Source organism: Elephantulus edwardii, unplaced genomic scaffold (genome assembly GCF_000299155.1).
Source record: "Elephantulus edwardii isolate Elephantulus edwardi_28Jun2011 unplaced genomic scaffold, EleEdw1.0 scaffold00017, whole genome shotgun sequence".
NCBI classification, from domain to species: domain Eukaryota; kingdom Metazoa; phylum Chordata; class Mammalia; order Macroscelidea; family Macroscelididae; genus Elephantulus; species Elephantulus edwardii.
The window spans coordinates 24226655-24248272 of NW_006399767.1; the positions used below are offsets into that span (position 1 = coordinate 24226655).

Here is a 21618-nt window from a genome sequence, read left to right on the forward strand (position 1 = left end):
ATTAAAAATTTCATAATACTATGAAAAATGGTATATAATTAATCAGAGGTTCAATTTTATAACACTGTTAGGTTTGCTGCTTGCATTGAAAGCCATTCATTTTGGGTTTTTTTTTTAGCCTTTCATCATTCAAGTATTCATCAATAATGACTTTCAGGTCAAATATAATTTCTGATTTTGAGTTAGTAGATTTGCCGAAACAGAAATAAGATCTCTTCCACATCTTCACAGTTAAATACTCAAAACAGTGCTTAAATTGTTTAAACAAATATGCAGTCTAATAAAGCAAAGCAAAGCTTGTCATTAATCAAATGCATATACCTCCAGGTTGGCCACATTCGTGCGGAGCGTGACATTCTAGTGGAGGCAGACAGTTTGTGGGTTGTGAAAATGTTCTATAGTTTTCAGGATAAGCTAAACCTCTACCTAATCATGGAGTTCCTGCCTGGAGGTAATTACTTGATGATGAAAGGTCATTTTTTTGTTCTTGTTTTGTGGTTTCTTTCTCACGTCACCAATTAACCCTCCTTTCTACTTTTAATTGTGCTCACAGGGTTGCTTTCTCTATCTTTTTTTAGGTCTATTAAGGAGGTCAGTAACCTGTCTTGTGCTGGGGTGCTTTTCTGCAGTCTTAGTGCCATAAAAGTAACCTTCTCATTTGCTCTCCTGATTTCAGATGGACCTTACATTTTTTTTTAAATCAATTTATAGGCATATTCTAGGAGACTCTGTTCCCCTGTCAAGTATAATTGGTATAGTTATACAAGTGACAAAATGAAAACTGACATTCTTTGCTTAAACTTTTATTTCTTTATTACTAGTGAATCAATTTCTCATTCTTTAGTAGCAACAATCCATTTCTTGGTTCTGAGATTTCAAGTTTTTTGTAACTCAAATTGAAGCATCTCCTAAGAAAAGTGCCAGAGTAAATTTAGACCATTGTTTACCATCTCTTCTGGGTACACAATCCATTTCCCAGTGAGCTTTTTAAACATAGTGCAAACCCTGGTGGGAAACAAAAAACCAGCTTTGTCTTTATCTGTTCTAAGGCAAAACAAATAGAAATGTGTGGCATAATAACGTGACCTTGTGATAATGCTCAGGTTAGAGTCATAAAGAATTTTTTAGTAACATATGATGAAGGTTAGAAAAGAGTCTGGCTGGTGGAATGAGGAGAAACTTTTAACATTAAGTATCAGTACTTAAAAAGGAGAAAGAGCCTGCTTGGTCACCAGCCCCTTGACATGTGTCTCCTCAGGCCTTAACTGTACCATCTTCTATAGCTTCTCCTCCTGTCTTCTGGACCCTGCCTTTTGCACTTGGTGGAGCTGGCCTGCAGAGCCAGAGACCAGCAGGCCTGAGCTCTCTGATCATCTGGCATGCTTACAGGTGAGGCCATTGGTGGCTCTCCTGGGCCATGGAGCTAAAGCCACACAACTCCTTAGTGCTGGCCACAGTGCACTCCCAGACCCCAGTATGCCTCCAGTTTGAATGTATGGTGGCCAGGAATGACTAGAAAATCATATTTTTCAAATCTTGGGCCAAAAAAAGAGAGCATTTTAGTGAATGGCTCTATGCCTAAGGGAAAAATACTTACTTTTCTCCAAGAATATAAAATTATCTGCAAAATTACCAGTGAAATGAAATTTAAAAAATAGTATGATGCTCTGTTAAAATCCATGATTGCTTTCTTTCCCCCGTTTTCTAACATAAGCATCTTTATGCTTTCTGTAAAATCTAAACTCTGAACCTTTAATATTCCCTTAGTTTTAAATTACTTACATTTTTTTTTGCTTTTTTCTGTTGTTAGGATGAGACTCTTCTTTCTTTAATTTTATACACTAGTATTTAGCAGGAAAAACCCTCAATTTTGACTTGGCAGAAAATAAGTTTTAACTTTTAAATCCTTGAAATACAGATATGTTATAAAATTTGTGTGAAGCATTCTGGTGTACATTTAGGTGTTTATAATAAGACACTGCAGGAAAAAAGAATGTTGATATTCTTTTTATATTTCTGGGAGATAGTATACATTTTAGTATATAGCACTTCAGCTTTTGTTTGCTAATACTTTGCTACATATGACTTGCCTTGTTTTTGTTTGTGTTTTAGTGTTTGAAAATACAAATTAACTTGTTTTCAGCAGCTCCAAAATGTTTATATTTTTGTTTCCTATCTTAACATCTTTCTCTAACAATGGTAGTACAAACTATGCAGAGATACTGCTTAGTTTTAAATATGAAGAGAGCAGTTTGTAGACATTTTTGCTAAGTGAAAAGTGGCTTTTCTTTCTTCTCCCTCAGTCCAAATCATTTTATATATATATGAGTTTGTTTTTTCTTCTTTCATGTGATGGAAAATTCCCTTTTCTTTCACAAGTAAAATGTAAACCACAGCTCTCTGGTCATTTGAGAAAGCATCTTACTCACTAGATCTTAGCACTTCACCTTCTAAGTCTTAGAAATGGAAAGATTTCCATTTCCCCCATATTGGCAGAGTGAGTCAGTGTCTGGAAAATAATCAGGGACTTGCTTAGCCCTGTTATGTTGGCAGAGAGGGGAGATACATCTGAACACTGACATAACTTATGGATTGTTTTGTGTGTGTGTTTGTGTGTGTGCATGTGTATGTGTGGTGGCTTTTTGTCTTCTTCCAGGGGACATGATGACCCTGTTGATGAAAAAGGATACTCTAACTGAAGAGGAGACTCAGTTTTACATAGCAGAAACAGTATTAGCCATAGACTCCATTCACCAGCTTGGATTCATCCACAGAGACATCAAACCGGATAACCTTCTCCTGGACAGCAAGGTATCCTCAGGGTACAGCAGTGGGAACAGCTTCCTTTTACTGAGCTGAGTAGCCTCCCCTTTAATACTTGTACCCCAGTGGTGATCAAAGGAGGGGAATTGTAAGCTACCTTATATACTACAGGTAAGCTAGCTGTCACTTCCTTTCTCTGAAGGACTTGAATGGTGCACTTTAATTTTATGATTTGATTGAACATTCCTCTTAAAAGTATATTCCTGAAACTAGTCAAATGCAAAATTGATTTTAGCACAGTGTTCTGTAATTAGTAAGTTAAACACAGTCATCCTCTTTTAGCGTATAATTAACTAGACTAATGCATCACCTATTGAGAACCCCATCCCCCACCCCCTCATGGGGCAACCTCATCAGTTAATGAAGAACCCAACCAGGAACCAGGAAGTAAGACCAGAAAAATTATTTTCAACAGCAAATAAAACCAAAAAACCTGTCACAAAGTCCACGTTCCAAATCATAAGCTCTTGGTTTAAAGGAGAATCTGCTCTACTTTGGAAATGGCCTTATTTATAGTCCTCTTTAACCATGTAAAAAAGCTCAATTGCTTGATTGCTAACCTCATAACATGAAAAGAGAATCCTAATGCTGCAAATGAAATTGCTGGATGTAGCCCTTGACAAATTTCTTTACCCTTTTAGACTTAGCTGTTAAGTGGGTATATTGACTTAGAGAAGCTCCCTTCCAACTCCAGAATTCTAGAATGTTATGCACAATTGTTATCTTGACTGAACTTTTATGTATAAAAAGCAATTTAATTCATAAGGTGTTTTTCTTTCTTGCTGTCATTTCATGACTGTTACAGAGTACCTGAATTTTCTTTTCCCTGCTTTCTTTGAATATTTTTTTTTCTTCTTTCTATTTCAAGAGGGCAGGATACTTCCCAGGTGATTTTTTTCCTGGTTAATAGTGTTGTCCTTATTATAGTAATAATGCATATATAGAGAGAATTTGATCTAGATGATTATAAAGAAGAAAAACCACCTATGATTTCATTTCTCACTACTACTTAACATCAGTACTTTTTCTGTTTGTGTGAAAATTTATATAAAAATAGCATCCTAAAAGTAAATAGTTTTTAAAGCTGTTCTGCTTTTAAAAACTCTGTGCTATATATTCAGACTTTTGCAGCACACATTGACCAGACAATGCAGTCAAAGTGCATTAATGATAATTGGTGACTGAAATGCAAAAGTTGGAAACAGTGAGGAAGGCATGGGTGTTGGAAAGTATAGTCTTGGTGATGGAAATGAGCCTGAACATTGAATAATTGAATTGTGTACGTTCAGTGACTTATCACAATAGTTTAAAAACAAGCAAGCAAGCAAACAAACCCAACAAAAACCCCACAGAAGGCATCTTTACATATGAACCTCACCTGATGGGCTAAACAGGAATCACATTGACTACGTCTATGGAAAGAATTGTTGGGGAAGCTGTAGATCAGCAGCCAAAACCAGACCAGATTGTGGAACAAACTATCAATTACTCATGTGCAAGTTCATATTAAAGCTGAAGAAAATGAAAACAAGTCTATGAGAACCAAAGTATGATCTTGAGTCTTAGTCCATCTGAATTTAAAAATCATATCCAGAACAGGTTTGAGGAATTGAACACTAATGATTGAAGACCAGATGAGTTTTGGGGTGAAATACATATATCAATCATGAGAAGAACAAAAGGCTGTTACAAAGACAAAAGAGGGGGAAAAAGACCAAAATGGATGTCAGAAAAGACTCTGGAAATTATACTAGAGCATTGGGAAGCCAGAACAAAGGGACTAAATGCAGAAGTAAAAGAGATAAGCAGGAGATTTCAAATGGCAGCTTATGAAGACAAAGCAAAGTATTTTCATGGAAGGTGCAAAGAAGTAGAATGAGAGAATAAAGAGAAGAACTCACTTGAAATTTCTAAAGTTAAAAGAACTGAAAAACAAAGTCAAGCTTTGAGTTGCAATAGTGAGAGATGGTATGGGCAAAATCTTGAATGATGCAGGAGGCATCAAAAGAAGATAGAGGAATACACAGAATTATTCTCCCAAAAAGAATTGGATCACAAGGAAGAATTTCAAGAAGTACCATATGAGCAAGAATTAGTGGTATTGAAGGAAGAAATTCAAGCTGTGCTGAAGTTAATTGGCAGAAGACAGTTGACATGTTTCAAATAAGAGATGCAGCCCTGGATGTGCTTGCTCACCACTCAGTGCCAGGAAATTTGGAGGATAGCTGGTTGGCTAACTAACTGGAAGAGATCCATATTTGTTCCCACTCCCAAAAAAGGTGATCTAATGTGATTTGAAAATTAATAAACAGTGCCATTAATATGACATGCAAGCACAATTTTTCTGAAGATTGTTAAAAAAATGCCTAGAACAATACATTAACAGAGAACTGCCAGAAGTTCAGGCTACATTTAGAAGAGGCTGTGGTAGGTAGGTGTGTCATTGCTGATGTGAAATGGAGTTTGACAGAAAACTTAAGATACTAGAAGCATGTCTTTTTTGTTTTATTGACTGGATAACACTAAGAAGAATGGAAATTCAAGAACACTTAAATATGCTCATATGAAATCTATAGCTAAACCAAGAAGCTTTTGTTAGAACAGAGCAATGAAACACTGCATGGTTTAAACTCAAGAACAGTGTTCTTCAGAGTTATATCCTTTCTCCATACCAATTCAGTGTGTATACTGAACAAACCGTTTGAGAAGCTGGAGATGAACATTGCATCAGGATAGGAGGAAGACTATCAACAACCTGCATTAGACACATGACACAACCTTGCTCAAAGTGAGAAGGACGTTTGCTGTGGAAGATCAGGTACGACATCCTTCAGTACAGATTGCATTTCAACATCAAGAAGACAAAAATCCTCACCACTGAACTGTTAAGCAACATCATGATAGATGGAGAAAAGAGTGAAATTGTCAACAATTTCATCTTAACCTGGAGTGACAATCAATACCCTTGCTACCAGCAGTCCGGTTATCAGGTGACTTATTGCATTGGAAAAGTCCACTTTCAGAGACTTCTCCAAATTACTAAGGACAGTGATGCCAGTTTGAAGACTAAAGTACACCTGAGTCAGGCCATGGTCTTTTTGGTAACTAGCTGTGCATCTGAAAGCTGAACAGTGAATAAGAATGACAGAAGAATTGATGCCTTTGAGCTGTGGTGCTGGAAAAGAGCACTGAATATGCCGTGGCCTGCCCAAAGAGCAAACAGATATGTCTTGGGAAAAGTACAGCCTGAGTGCTTTTTGGAGGTAAGGATGGCGAAGCTTCATCTCACATAGTTTGGGCATGTCACTTGGGAAAGGGACGTCATGCAAGGGTAGGTAGAGAGTGAGTGAAGGAGATGGACACAGTGCCTGCAGCAGTGGGCTCAAGTATATCAAAGATGATGAGAATGGGACAGAATAGGACAGAGTGCAGATCTGTTGTCATAGGGTCACTGTGAGTCATATTCCATGGCAACTAACAACAACATGCTATATAAGAGTATTTTTCAGTTTTAAGCCCTTTTATGTACTTTTGTTTGTTTTTTTATATATTCGTTCTTAAATAAAACACTAGTTTGAGTTTAGATGGTCTTGTTGCTGGATTGCGGACTTAATTTACCCTTCTTTATAGTTATGTAGGCTGTGTACTGGTCTGTCAAATATATTGAAAGACAGGAACCTGAGTTCTCATTATTACTGAAGAAGAGTGAGGTGTTCTATTAGTTACAGACTTGCTCACCATAATATCCTAACCCAATCTTTAGTATAATGTTCTCCCAGATAGCCTCTTATGTATTTAGGCACATAGAATGTAGAAGTAAAAATGAAATGATGAGTTTCTGCTTGTACTCAGAATAGCTGCAGAATTCTCTCAAAAGTCTAGACTTGAGTAGCATTTGCTGTAGGGGCTGCTTTTAAAGACATACCTCTTTATCTACATGCATATACAGATAAATTATTTACATGTCAGAAAAAAAAAGAATAGCAGGTTACTAAACTCAAACAGTTCTCATGTGGCTGTTTATCTTGCTATGTGTACACTTGCACACTTACACAGAGTCATTCCTAGTGGCATTTCTTTCAAAGCAAAACAGCTGACCTAATTGGAGCAGGGTTCCTGTGAAGTTGGTTAAAGCCCAAGGATTCCTGAAGGAGACAGTGTGTGTGCTATCATAGAAAGACCACAGAGAGTCAAGTTGTTGGGGCTCAGACCTTGGCCATACTGCTTGTAATTGGACAACACCCAAAAAACCAAACTTTGATGCTGATTCCTAATTGTTCTTTAGATCCAGAATAGAACTGCCCCATTGAATTTCCTCTGCTGTAATCCTATGCAGGAGAGCAAAGAATTAGAGTAAACATCTAGGATTAAGGGGCTGGTTTGGTAAACAGTGATGTTGTAAGCAGTTGACTATTAGGTAGGCTTTACTAGTTATAATTTTAAAGAGCGTATTGAAACAGTCATATTTGAAGTAGTTTAAGTAGTAGTGAAATCACAGTGTTACGGAAGGTCCAACTATGTTTAGAAGTGTGTATTTGAACAAAGATATATACAAAACCTGAAAATAGTTTTATTAGTATGATAGATTTTAGGGTAGTCTCTATATCATATTTTTCCTTGTATTAAAAGGGGGAAAAAACCCCAACAACACAAAAAGCCATTTGCCTTGGTGGTGGAGTGAGCCAGGAGAAGTTAATGATCTGCTTCACATTGATGAGTGTTCATCTGCCCAATACTTTGTTTCTTTTTCCTTGCAGGGCCACGTGAAACTTTCTGACTTTGGCCTTTGCACAGGACTGAAAAAAGCACATAGGACAGAATTTTATAGGAATCTAAACCACAGCCTCCCCAGTGATTTCAGTAAGTGTTAACAGTGATGTTGACCTTTTTGTCCCTGAAATGTGTCAAGGAGAGCCATTCATTCCCCCAGTGAGCAGACGGAGCAGGACAGATTAGAACTGTGTCAGAGAGTAAAGGTCCCTTACCGGATGGCCTCTCAAATTTGATGGACTTGTGCTGTCTAATGAGACAAGATGAGCATTGCTGAATGTTTAGGGTAGATGTTAGAATATGCCTTATTTGTACTTTTGCTGGGAAGGTTACTAGAGATAAATATAGAGGGATCAAAAGTATTTTGCTCCTGGGAATAATTCCAGAGTAGATTTATTTATCCAAGCTGCTGCTGCTTATTATGGCAGAAAGAACTCAAGTGAATGTAACATGAGGGTTGCTATCACTTGATTACTGTCAAACCATAGAAACTACAAAGTAAAATTAAGACTTATCCTAGAGAAGAAGCCTGTTAAATAATGTATCAGAAATTCAGCAACCTAGATTTTGAACAGTTAACACCCTGAAATTTGATGGTAAATTTTTAGAAGTTGCAAATGTTTTAGGTCATCTTTGGGACCTTTCCTTTGGATGTAGATGGAATTCTTGTGGTTCCTATCTGGCTACGTGACTGACTTGGATGTACAGTTCAGTTAAAACTCACCTAAATGATGCTTTAAATTCATGTGTAGAGTCTGATCTGGGCTTATAGACTTGCTGGAAAATGTGCCATGGGGTCAGACTTCACAGGCCAGGCTCTGCCTGAACAGATAATCATCCATTCTTATCTAAACTATGAATAGAACTTGTTTTCTCTACTTCTAGCTTTCCAGAACATGAATTCAAAAAGGAAAGCAGAGACCTGGAAAAGGAATAGACGTCAGCTGGTAAGTAATGTCTGTTGCTTCTGAAATGCCCTAAACTAAGTACAGATAAATTTTTTAAAATGATGTATAAAAATAGGTATAAAATTGTATTTGACAAATGTTTGTACCTTATCCCTTCTTTTGAGATTTCCCTAAAAGAATACTCCTTGTGTGGGTGGCACCAAAAGGAATCTTTTCAAAGGGGGCAGATAGTACTATGTTTGCCTCAGTTGTGACATTTTCAGTTGATGACTTCTTTCTGACCTTTTACATTAGTAATAACCCTTCTTCCCAGTTCCCCTTTTCCTTTACTTTTATCTTCACAAAGCTGGGGACTCTCTAAATGAATCCAAGTACAAATATCTACTTAGAGCTCAAAGGCAGTGGTTATCCAACTTTTAACATTTTTGTCTGCTTGTTAGGTGCCTACCATCCAGTTGACTACAGCTCATGTATGCACAGTGGCTCTGAGCCTTGTCCTCTTGTCCAGTGCCACCCTCACAATTACTTATATACTGAAGCCCATTGCTATGTCTTGTTGAAGGTCTTTTTAGGCAGGTCAAAACTCACCTCACCTGCCCCCTACTTTGGTGTGGAAAGAGAAATTGGTGACAAAATTTGGAGAGAAACATAAGGAAGATGCTTTATAAGAGAATCTGTACCCATATAATATTATACCCTCACATTTAAAAAGTATTTTCATTGCCCTTACCTTGTTTATGTTGGAAGTTATTTAGTACTACTTATTTTCCTCCCATCGGATTTATGGCCTCAAAAACTCAGTCGAGGGTCAGCTATGAGTCAGTCCCAATTTGACAGCAATAAGAATGGGATAAGCCAGTATAATATGAGCAACTAACTTAAAAGGACTCTGGGTGATTCTGGATAGTCAAGGTTGAGACTTTCCCCTGAAAAGATTGTTCCTGGTGAGCACTGGTGGCCTAGTGCCAAGAAGCTGCACTGCAATCCCAGAGGTTCGTGGTTCGAATCCACCACCAGATGCTTTGCTGGAGAAGGAGGGACAGTCTTCTCCTGTACCGGTCAGATCCGATTTGACAGTGTACACACACACACACACACACACACGGAAAAAAGTGAGAAGATTGTTCCTTAAATAATAGCTCTTCCATTGTTGGCAAACTGGTGCATGTATTTGTTTTGAAAGATAACATAAGGTAAGAGCTTTTGTGATAATTTTTTCCCCCCTCTTTTTTAAACAGTGTCCTGACTTTTTATTTTGGGGGTAATTAAACATAAGTATTTTAAATTATCTTTTTACTCTGATACAGGTATTGTGCTTTTGACATGTACCAAAGAGTCATGTCAGACTTATTAGTAGGGACCACTTACAGGTAACTCTATAAGGAAGAATTCACCATTTCCAAGTTTGGAGTTAGATAGGCCTTATTAATTAAATGTTTTGTGTGAGGAGGAGGTTTTTTGTGAAGAAAGTCTGAATAAGTTAAGGCCTTCATGCTATAATTCAAGCTATTGCCATTTTATTCTTTCTAGTAGAAAGAGAAATGTATTCATTAAGGTAGTCTTTATATTACCTTTTTTGATAGAACTTACCTATCTTCAAATGGCCAGTTGTTCATGTCCTTTCATATGTGATTCCTGTTCAGTTGGCCCCAAGATGAAAGTTGATTAACAGTGAATGCTTAATAGAAATTCTCTGCTCCAGATTAAGTTTAACATGTGTAATTGCTCACCCAGTATAGTACTTTTCTGGCCTTTGTGAATCATTCGAAAAGGAGACTTTCGTGTCATTCTTTGACTACGTAAATCCTATTGTTGTTGTTGTTATTATGTGCCGTTGAGTCGGTTGCGACTCATAGCGACCCTATGTACAACAGCCCTAAACTCTGCTCTGTCCTGTGCCAATCGCACTGTCTCTGACACTCCTATCCCGATTACCCCAGTCACTGAATCAATCCACCTCATAGAGGGCCTTCCCCTCCTGCGCCGTCCCTCCACCCTCCCAAGCATGATGTCCTTCTCCAAGGACCAGTCTCTCCTCACAACATGTCCAAAGTATGTTAGATGGAGCCTCAGAATCTTTGCCTCCAAGGAGCCACCCGGTTTAACCCTTTCCAGGACAAATCTGTTTGTTTTCCTAGCAGTCCATGGTATTCTCAATACTCTTCTCCAGCACCACAGCTCAAAGGCATCAATTCTCCTTCTATCCTCCTTGGTCATTGTCCAACTCTCTGATGCATAACAAGTGATTGCGAAGACCATGGCCTGTATCAGACACACCTTAGTCTCCAGAGAGACACCATTGCTCTTCATACTTTGGAGAGGTCCCTAACAGCAGACTTTCCCATGGCAATGCGCCTTTTAATTTCCTGGCTGCTGGTGCCAAAACTGTTGACTGTGGAGCTAAGCAAACTAAAGCTGTGTACAATCTCAATCTCTTCACCATCCATCCTGATGCTGCCAATTGGTCCAGTGGTAATATGTTTAAATAGCTGCATGATCCTGAGTAACCCTAGGGCCCTAATGATTGGTTGTTGTTGTTGTGAACTGTCGTTTTGGAACTGAGCTATAACCGATCCTCCAGCGGGTTTTCAGAGGCAGTAAATCACACAGGAGGAGATTCCCCATCTTTCTTTCGCCCATGGAACAGCTGTTGGATTTGAACTTCAAACTGCATAGCTTTGGACTGTCAGCTCAATTCCTTACCAGTAAGCCACCAGAGCTCCCTTTAGTGATTGATTAGGCAATATGTATATATTAGTGTATTTAAAAATATTAAACTGCACAAGGTAGGATGATGTACACAGAGGCACACAACTATGGCTTTTCTTTTTAAAATGTAGGATTTACAGATGTGATTGAGTAGGAATTAACTTGTTTGTATTTCCTCCAAGTTCCTAAAAAGAACTACTACAGTTAGAACAATTCGTGTGATTGAAATGACTATTTTAAAAAACCAGCAAAGCTCTTTTTTGAGTACAGCTGTAGTAGGTACTATAAATATCCAGAGAACAAAAGAGAAAATGAGGGGTATAGTATTTGAGACATGAAGAGCTTAGAGACACCCTGGTATGGCAAACAAAGATTTGAGAAAGATGCCCCCCTATATTTGGAAGGCACCAGGTTAAGTATGAAAAGTGAAGTAAACAGAACGTGAACTCCTGTGGGGGAGACTTTGGTTCCTGGAGGGAAAGCATTACCCTTCTTTTTTCCTTTTAACTAAAGGGTTGTTGGGTGTTTTTTTTTCCTTAGTTTATTCACAAAATTTGAATACATTGTTTTCAAGAACAAATTCTTTTAATTTCCCTACCTCTTCCACCCATCAAATTGTACAACCCCGTGATTAATCCCCTCTACTTCTACCCTCTCTCACACCTCTTGGATCCTTATACTCATTGTATAGTACTGGTTTTATACAATATTTATCTTTGTGGGACTGGGTTAGTTCACTCAGCATAATGCTCTCCAGTCCCTCCCAGGTTAGGTAATAATTTACAAAACCATTGCTCCTGCGTGCTGCATAGTATTTCATTGTGTGAATGTACCATAATTTCTCAGTCCATTCATTTGTGATTGGACATTTGGGTTTCCATGTTGTTGTGATGGTGAATAATGCTGCTATGAATATTGGTGTACAAATCTCCAATAAGAGAGATGCAAATCAAAACCACAATGAGGTACTATCTTACTCCAGGAATAGTGGCCAAGGTTAACAGGGCAGCAAGTAATAAATGTTAGAAAGGATGTGATGATAAAGGAACTCTCATACATTGTTGATGGGATAGTAAAATGGTGCAACCGTTCTGGAAGGCAGTTTGGCGCTTCCTCAAAAAGCTGAACATAGAAATTCCATATGACCCAGCCATTCCATTACTGCAAATGAAAACAACAGACAGACCTATATATTCAATGACAAACAAAATGGAAAGATAGTATCATGGTACAATGGCTTTGGAATTTTTTTACAGAATTCAGGTGCACCAACAACTCCATTTGCACTTCTGTCCATACTCTTGAGCCCTAAAGAAATATGTGTAGTTATGCACCATGAAACAGGTATAAAAATATTCATTGCATTTTTTTATAATAGCAAAAACCTGGAATTTGAAAATAGTCCATCCACGAGAACATGATTAAATATTGGAAGAGAATATTTTAAAACAGTGGAACTCCCAAGTATACATGACATACATCACATTTAGAAATATAATATTGAAGGGAAAAATACAGCATTGGAGAATACACAATACTACTTTTATAAAGTTCACAAACAGGCAAAATTAATAAAATGACCACTTGTAGATACATTTGTGGAAAAACTAATTTAAAGCAGAGGAGGAATGATAAGCATCAAATTCAGCACAGTGACTCAGAGCAGAGGCCAGCACTGTAACTTAAAAGGCATGTCGGTATTTGGTTCTCCAGTTGAAATTTATAGGTACTTATTTTTATTACTATGCTTCATAATTTCATAAATTATACTTTTTTTTGGTGTGTAAAAAATTTTACATCATTAAAGAATCCTCAGAAAAATGATAAGCCTCAAATAGGAAGAAGCTATTATATACAACTACAAAAAAAAAAATCAATGTTCTGAATTAAAGAATTTCTATGAATAAGAAAGACAATACAACTGAAAAAAAATGGGCAAAGGACTGGAATAGGAATTTACCAAAAAAAAAAACTGGAATGGATAATTAAACATGTAAAAATGGCCTCAAACCAAAAATAAGAGCATCCAAATTTAAACCAGGAGAATCCCTTTTCATATTTATCAGATTGGTAAAAAATAATACGAAGAAATCAGAGTAATGACAAGATGTGGAACATTAATTCTTCTGGAATATTTTAAAATAGGCATGGCCACTCTGGAGGACAGCTGGAGGAGTTCTGATTTAATAGATGATCCTCACAGCCCAGTACTACTGCCAAGGAGTTGTTAAAAGAATGTCTTTTCAGATGTTGTTATAGTGAAACTTGGAAGGAACCTAAGTGTCCATTTACAGGAGAATGAATGAAGAAACTATGCCTTAGTCACTTAACAGAATAATATAGAGGAGGAATGAGTGAACTTGAGCACCATAAATCTCAACATCACAGTGTAGCATATAGAATCATGCATTGTAGTGTGAAACATGTATTATAAATACATAAAAAGTAACATTTATGAACATATACAAAATGAGCATGATTTCAGGAATATGGGTAAATCTGGGAGAAGGGGGCAGGGGCAGATGAGGTACAATTTTAGTTATGTCTGTTATTTTAGTTTTGGGTTTTTTAAAAATGAAAGAACAGGAATAGCATGATATGTTGTTAAATCTCCTTAGTTCAGGTACTATTATGTGTGTGCTTTTCCCATTATATTTTTACTAGTTGTTTTTTTTTTAATTTTTTGTGTGTATACCATCAAATCAGATCTGACTGGTGCAGGAGGAGATTGCCCCTCCTTCTCCAGCAGAGCATCTGGTGGTTTCAAACCAAATACCTCTGAGATTGCAGTGCAACTTCTTGCCACTAGGCCACCAGAGATCCCTTTATTTTTACTATTTTTTAAAAAAATTTTATTATTTTGTGTGCATGTACCATCAAATCAGACCAGCAGAGCATCTGGTGGATTTGAACTGTATACCTCTGGGATTGCGGTGCAGCTTCTTGCCACTAGGCCACCAGAGCTCCCCCTATTTTTACTAGTTTTAAAAAATAATAAATAAAAGACAACAGAGCTCTGATTTTTAGTTTTGAAGAGCAGGGCATTTTTAAAGCCCCTCCATTAGTTTTATATGTGATCAAACTTCAGAGTTTTCACATATTCGATGTTTGTCCTCCTATTTTATAGCCCTGGTCTATGAGAGTAAGTTTTTGGAGTTTAGAAAATGTTCCTCCAAAACAACTATGGGATATCATCTCATTCCATTAACAATAGCAAAGTTCAACAGAGCAGCAAACAAGAAATGCTGACAAGGCTGCAGAGAAACTGGAACCCTTATTCACTGTTGGTCGGAGTGTAAAATGGTGCAACCACTATGGAAGGGTATATGACCCTTTCTCAAAATTTGGAAATAGAAATACTGTTTGACCCAACAGTTCCACTACTGGGAATATACACTTAAGAAACCAGAACTGCCACCCAAGCAGATATATGCATACCCTTGTTTTTTGCTGCTTTGTTCACAGTAGCAAAGAGCTGGAAACAACCCAAGTGCCCATCAACAAACAAATAGAGAAACTGTGGTATATTCACACAATGGAATATTATGCAGCACTGAAAACAAAGAACTCATGAAATATTATACAAAATGGGTGACCAGGGAAGACATGCTGAGTGAAATATCTCAGTCACAAAAAGACAAATACTGCATAATTCCAGTCTTACAAAACAGGACTGACATAGGGGTTGGGGGAAAACTAAGAAAAGAGGGGATAAATAATATACATGACATTAAAACAGACCAGGGAGACAACTGTATAAAAGGAATATATGATTAGGTATTGCTGGAATGACAAGAGTCCAGAATAAGATATGCATAGTAAAGTGGATGGGGTGTGTGTATATATAAAAATGAAAGTGGGGTTTTTTTTCCTAAAGAGAAAAGTAAACTCAGGGAAAGGGGGACAGGGAGGAAAATGTGCAGCAATGAATGAATGGAAATCCCAGGTTCTCTCTAAACTTTCTTTTTTTTTTGTATTCTTTTTTTTTCTATATTTTATTAATTTTCATAAACATTTACAGAGATTTTGGGCTTCCACTCATTCATTGTTGCACTATTCTCTCTACCCTCCTCCCAGTTTGTTCTTGTCCAAATGCCACAGTGCTTGTCAAAGCCAGTACTGATCAATCTTCTTTGTCAGTGTGTCCTTTGCCATTCCCTATCACTCCTCCCTGAGAGAGACTTCACCCTGAGTCATAAGGAAAAGGGGATGGCGTATTCTCTTAGCTACTTCCTGCTGAAAAGGGACGCTGTGGGTTTCAGGGTGAAGATCTTCTCTCACTACTCTAAAGGGCCCCTTTGGCAGTAGGAAACACATAGACTATTATGGAGATTGATTTTGGAATTTAGATGCACTCTTATTGATTGTGCTTGGCCGTACATGTTCATATCCTTGAAGATTAAACTTTCATTAAAATCTCAATTAAAAAAAATTGAGTATCAGAACAATTGATGTGATTGACTTCTAAGAGAAAACTTGAAAAAAAAAAATAAAGCTCCCTTTATTATTTTCTCAAATCAAAGAATATGTATGGTAGAAATAAAGATTATTTGGGGAAGATATTTAATTTCTAAACTGACACTTCTGGTTCTGAGGCCTTGGACAAACCCAGTAGTCTGTAGGTATCTTATTTTCTCTGCACAGTTGGGTTTTGGGTTGGTGAGGTTCTTCTTGCAGAATTTTTGTCAGAGTTAGGTCGGCTCATATACGTATTTCCAGGTACAGAGCCTGTCGTTTAATGGGTGCTCAGTCAGTTATGGTACCAGGATGCCTGTGATTTAGTGAATTAGGGGTTTGGCTAGACTTAGGAAGAACCTATTGTTCAGGTTGAAAAAGGAAGGTCCTTGTGACTAATTAGATGTAGTCTTAGCTGCCGAGCAGGCCTTGTTCAGGTTGGGGGTGTCCCCTGGTTGTCCTCACAGCTTTTGGTGTTGAAAATGGAATTCTGGGCACCCTCCTGCTTTCCTGGGTTCCCCTAATGTGTGGTACGTGTTTCAGGCCTTCTCCACAGTAGGCACGCCTGACTACATTGCTCCCGAGGTGTTCATGCAGACCGGTTACAACAAGCTCTGTGACTGGTGGTCACTTGGGGTGATCATGTATGAGATGCTGATCGGTAAGTTGCATGCTTTCAGAAGGTTCGTTTCTGTGCGGCCAGGGAAGACCTCTGAGTGGATAGATTTCAGTGCAGTTGGGGGTGGACTACTTTTGCTCCTTTGGCTTTAGAGGTGTAGATTCTTAGGGAGACAGCTTCTGCAGTTGGGTCTGTCTCACTCTATTCTCAGGCTCACTGGCATCCTGAGGTTGTTTTGCTGATCATTTATTGTGATTTTTTCCCCCCATCTACTTTTTCATTCTGTTCATCTAGCAACTTTTCGGCATTGGCATTTATTAAACATGTGCCAAGCACATTAACTGGCCTTTGCCTCCCCCAGTCTTCTTGCTATACTTTTTTGCTTTTTTACATCTTATTTGCTTACCACTTCCTCTCTCAAGCATGGAACCCTCTAACGTCTCTCCCTTGTTTGAATGGGGATGGGGTGCATATTTAGGGGGCATATCTGTGGGGGTGACCGTCTGACAGTGAATACTGGGACGTGTGTGTCAGTGGTCGTAGCGAGCCTGTGGATGACTGACTGTGGTGTCTGATTGTTGTCTTCAGGAGCATTGCATGGATGCTGGTCGAGACGTGATGGTCATGTTTAAACCTTTGCTTTATTGTGACTCTGCTCATTTGGCACTTCATCCGTGTTAAGGAGATTATTCCATCTTTTCTAGTCGTCAGGCGCAGTGATTCCCACACCTGCACCTTTCCTCCTGGGTTTAGGAATTTGAGGGAAGAGAAAAGATTGATTTTGATGTGTCCTAGACTGAGTAGGAATCTGTCCATATCATGGAGAGAAGACCAGGTGTCATTGGTACCCAGTAGCCATTAAAAAGATACACATTGTTTTGAGAATAATCTCAATCAGATTCAAAGTTCTGAGGTGTAAAGCTCCGAAGTTCCTTTTCTGTTACAGGCTACCCTCCTTTCTGTTCTGAGACCCCTCAAGAGACATATAAGAAGGTGATGAACTGGAAAGAAACTTTGACTTTTCCTCCAGAAGTTCCCATTTCTGAGAAAGCCAAGGACCTAATTTTGAGGTATTAATCAAGAATTCCACCTCCTTTCCAGGCTTTTTCACTTGAATGAGTCATTTTTTATTTTAAACTCTTAGTATCTTTTTTGTTTCCTTACTCCTGTTTTTGTCCCTTCCCTTTCCCCCTAAAAACAACAAACTCAACAGTCTGTTACCATGGAGTCAGTTCTGACACATAGCAGAGAACTGCCTGGTCTCCGTAACGTGATGGGGAGTCTCTTGCTAGACTCTGCCCATCTTTATGCCATGCGGAAGCTGGTGGGGTCAAACCTTTGACTTCGTAGCCTTACACTAAGCCTCTGTGCCACTGGAGCTGTTTCCTCCCTTTTAAATGGTGTTTTTCCCTGAAGAGACTGCTTGAAGTTTGCTGAAAGACCTTTGTCTTTTCCAGATTCTGCTGTGAATGGGAACATAGAATTGGAGCCCCTGGTGTTGAGGAAATCAAAAGTAATTCTTTTTTTGAAGGTGTTGACTGGGAACATATCAGGTATATCCACGTAGGAGTGTTCAGGATTATTTCCAAGAGTTTGCCCTTTGTTTAATACTAATTTGGATGCATCATTTCTGGAAGCCAAGTGAGGGAAGAGAGCTTCTTAGAAATTCTAGATCTTTTCCTAATTGTTATTTATGCTCAGGATTGGGGGCTGGGTTTCCAGGCAGCTTTGTGCCATGGAGTGTGTTGAAGCCAGCACCTACTAACAAAGTGAACTGGCCTCTGCTCATCATGAAGGGGCATTGAAGAAGTGTGTCCTCTTGCCTTTATTTTGAACTCGACACCTTTTCTACCACTGCGTACAACTACCAGCCAGACTCTCCATGGGAGAGGGAGAAGGGAGAGAGGGACTGGAATAAAAATTGGGGTGGGGGTGGCATAGAAGAAAGTAGGAACAGAAGAGAGAAAAGTTATGGTGGGCATTCTCCTAACGATAATATGAGTCAACAGCCTACCACGTCTCAGACCATCTCATTCAGCAATTGTTGGCTGCTAAACAGAAGATGAAGTTCTGATTTGCATCTTTTTGTCATGTTTGCATCATGTTTGCTGCATTGGCACCTTCAGTTAAGAAGAGTAGAGCTCTAGATGAAGGAACACTTGCAAGTCCATGTTCATTTTTAGACAACACAGGCATTTCAGGGAGCAAGTACAGAATCTTTAGATTTTAGTTTCTCATTATTATCTCCATTCTCTTGGTAGCTATGAATTACTGAGTTTGTATTTTTTAAGTAATTTTGTTTGTATGTAGTCAGTTGTCTTATGTTTGTCAGGGCTTTTAGAGAACGGAAATACTGTACTACTTGCTGGTGAACAGTTGTCTTCATGTCAGACTAAAGACCTTTTTTGGAGATGCACTTGATTGATATGATCCATCTGTTAACCATGGTAATTTTGGGATGTCTATTCTTGGCAGAGAAAGACCTGCTGCAATATCTATTGAAATCAAAAGCATTGATGATACTTCAAACTTCGACGAGTTTCCAGAATCTGATATTCTTAAGCCAACAGGTAATAATATAACCAGTACCACCTTCTCCTGCCTTATAAGCACATTATCCCCCACCCCCATTTTTGGGGTGAATTTCCCAAATCAGAGTAGAAAATATGGAGCTTTGTGTCTTCATATTCTTTGTAAGTATTTTTCCATTGCTAATGCTGTGTAGTGGTGAGACCTTATTGAATGAAAAAGGAATGAAAAGCTCATATTTAGACTGACTGCCATATGAGTAAGTCATAAAGATCATCTGTCTGTTACTTAATAAATTAAAGGTTCGATAACTCAAATGATAAGAATGGAAACTAAAACTGTAAGGAATATTTGTGAAGAAATGTGAAGTTCAAGGAGTGCAGGCAAATTAATATAAAAAAATCCCTCTCAGAGTGGGAAGTAACCATTCTGAAATGGGAGCTGTGGTATGTTCTTCAGAACAGCACACCTTTATACTGAGTGGTCCATGTGGGGTCAGTCAGCCAGTGAACCCACTCTCACATCTGTTTTCTTCCCAGTGGCCACAAGTAATCATCCTGAGACTGACTACAAGAACAAAGACTGGGTGTTCATCAATTACACATACAAGCGCTTTGAAGGCCTCACCGCCCGGGGTGCAATACCTTCCTACATGAAAGCGGCAAAATAGTCCCCTGGACGTGGAATCCTAAATCAAGCAGAGTTCTCCATACAACATCACGGTTTCCTTCTTACATACTTTTGTGAAAGAGCTTCCAAGAAGTTTTATGGAATTCATCAATTGTCATGGTAAAGTCTCCTGAAATGTGATAGTAAGTAGATTCGCTTCCATGATACGTGGGAAAACTTACAGAACAGAAAAAACTGTTTCTACTACATCAGCCTTAAATGGCTGTCCTGCTTCTTTTCGAAGCCTCATGAGCCAATTTGAGAGGTATTTTAAAAAAACCAAACCTGCATTTTCCTAATCAGTTCATCAGAACAAATGGAAGAAACAGCCATTATCAAACATAACTGGCATTGTAACTTACCAGCCAAATGAATAACAGCCATTCCTATGATTTTATGACGAGTTATCTGCCAAGCCCACCAAGTATTCTAAAAGCTAAAGGCCCCTAGTAGTATGCAGATAAAGCAGTGATGAAAGTCTCGGCCACCAAGCATTCTGGCTGAAGAAAAAGGATCCATCCTCTGAGGAGTGGCATTGATAGTTTGTCCCCATACCTCGGCCTTTGGCAAGTGGCTCTTTCCAGCCTCCATTCATGGTGCACTTTATTTATGGTACTAGGACAAAGACCCTCAATCCATTGATTTACTCCTCCACCCCATCTAAAATGCTCCTGCTGCTTTTCTGAGTTTTGATGGGGAATACTAGCTTGATCCACTGTTGCTCTGGAAGGCCCCCCAAAAAAGCCACTGGGTATTGCCAAGGAGTCCAGATCATGTGGAAAACCCTACCTTTTCCCTCACTGCTGCATCAGAAACTACCAGAGGTGATTGTTGCCACAGACCAGCAATACTCATGCTGCCAACAAGAATTTTTCTCACCTGGAAACCCAGGAAGGAGAGCCGTGGCAGAGGTGGGAACCTGGAGCACTGGCAAAGGTGCTGATCTTGCTCCTGTTCTTTGCGGCCTGACACCTCCTTGGAAATGGTGGAGCAACCAGGCCGCTCCACAGGGCCGAGCCGTTCCACGGGGCCGAGCCCGCTGCCTGGTCCTCACACCCTGTTGCAGCTGTTTCTCTTCTCTTGTCTCCCAACTTTAAGTAACCATTTGCCTTGGAATCATGGTTGAAAGTTTTTTTCCTTTGCAGATGCCTTCCTGGGGTACATCCTGCCAACCCTGAAGGGTTACCTGCAGCTTGGGCCTCTGCTGCAGCATTCTCTCTGATGTTTAGCACAAAGTGCCTTCGCTTTCACAGGTGCTGTCACCTCTAGGGGAGATTGGCTGTGTGAGAAAATTGTGGAAGCTCCATATTACCGCATTACCTTTTTAAAAAAAATTTTGGTAACTCTTAAAGCATCATTTGCACCCATTGGTAACTTTGCCTGTTGTGGAGTCATGGCCAGGTGACAGCTGGGAGACTGTTTTCTACCAGTCTTGAGGTTGTTACTACCAGCTTCAAAAGGATGTCCTAGTTTAGCTGTTTGGAAAAGCAAAACGGATTCTCAGAGTTACAATATGTGAAACTGCTTTGGGTTTTAACATTTTAGAGAAAAAGAATGGTAGGGAAGTCTAACTTTGGATGAAGATAATGAGTTTGCCCCTTAATCTTTCATTCATAGCCTGATAGTGAAAAGGAAGTAAATGGGATTCTTTTGTATAACTTTGTAGTCTTTTTTTATTACCTAATAGTTGGGTTTGACCCCAGTGTGTTTTGCAAGTGTGTGGGTGAGCACGGACAGAGAAGTAATGGGAGTGCTAGTAGAGTTTGTGTGTGTGTTGGGATGATTTGTTAAATGCTCACATTTTAACTTTTAAACATCTGAATAAATTTTGTGAAAACAATAATGAAAATGTGTTGTCAAAGCAAATTAGTGTGTAAATTCAGAGAAGCAAAATGCTGGTACCTTTTTATAAAAATTCTATTGTCCAAAACCTAGGAAAATATCTACCATAGATAGTATCTTTATGTCTTTTCTGAATTTTATTGCCAAGGAGCTTGTCTTTGGAAATGCTGTCCATGTACTGTCTTCCTTTGGGCTCACACATAGGGGACAGTGGACACAAACCTTGCTCTCACAGTAAGGCCAAGGAACAGCTGACAAGTGTTGTCAGCTGGTGGACCCTTTGTACAGCTATTT

At 38.8% G+C, this 21618-nt stretch overlaps 1 protein-coding gene across 1 annotated transcript in view; it reads left to right on the plus strand.

Annotated features, from left to right (window-relative positions):
• The window catches only part of STK38 (serine/threonine kinase 38), a 49671-nt gene extending 30188 nt beyond the window's left edge, over nucleotides 1-19483 (plus strand). Inside the window, exons 5-13 of the mRNA XM_006882036.1 lie at nucleotides 328-451; nucleotides 2657-2811; nucleotides 7581-7683; nucleotides 8479-8540; nucleotides 16209-16326; nucleotides 17231-17354; nucleotides 17742-17837; nucleotides 18760-18854; nucleotides 19353-19483. Coding sequence (XP_006882098.1) covers nucleotides 328-451; nucleotides 2657-2811; nucleotides 7581-7683; nucleotides 8479-8540; nucleotides 16209-16326; nucleotides 17231-17354; nucleotides 17742-17837; nucleotides 18760-18854; nucleotides 19353-19483 — 1008 coding nt within the window. The remainder of the gene's footprint in view (nucleotides 1-327; nucleotides 452-2656; nucleotides 2812-7580; nucleotides 7684-8478; nucleotides 8541-16208; nucleotides 16327-17230; nucleotides 17355-17741; nucleotides 17838-18759; nucleotides 18855-19352) is intronic.
• The last annotated feature ends 2135 nt before the right edge of the window (nucleotides 19484-21618 follow it).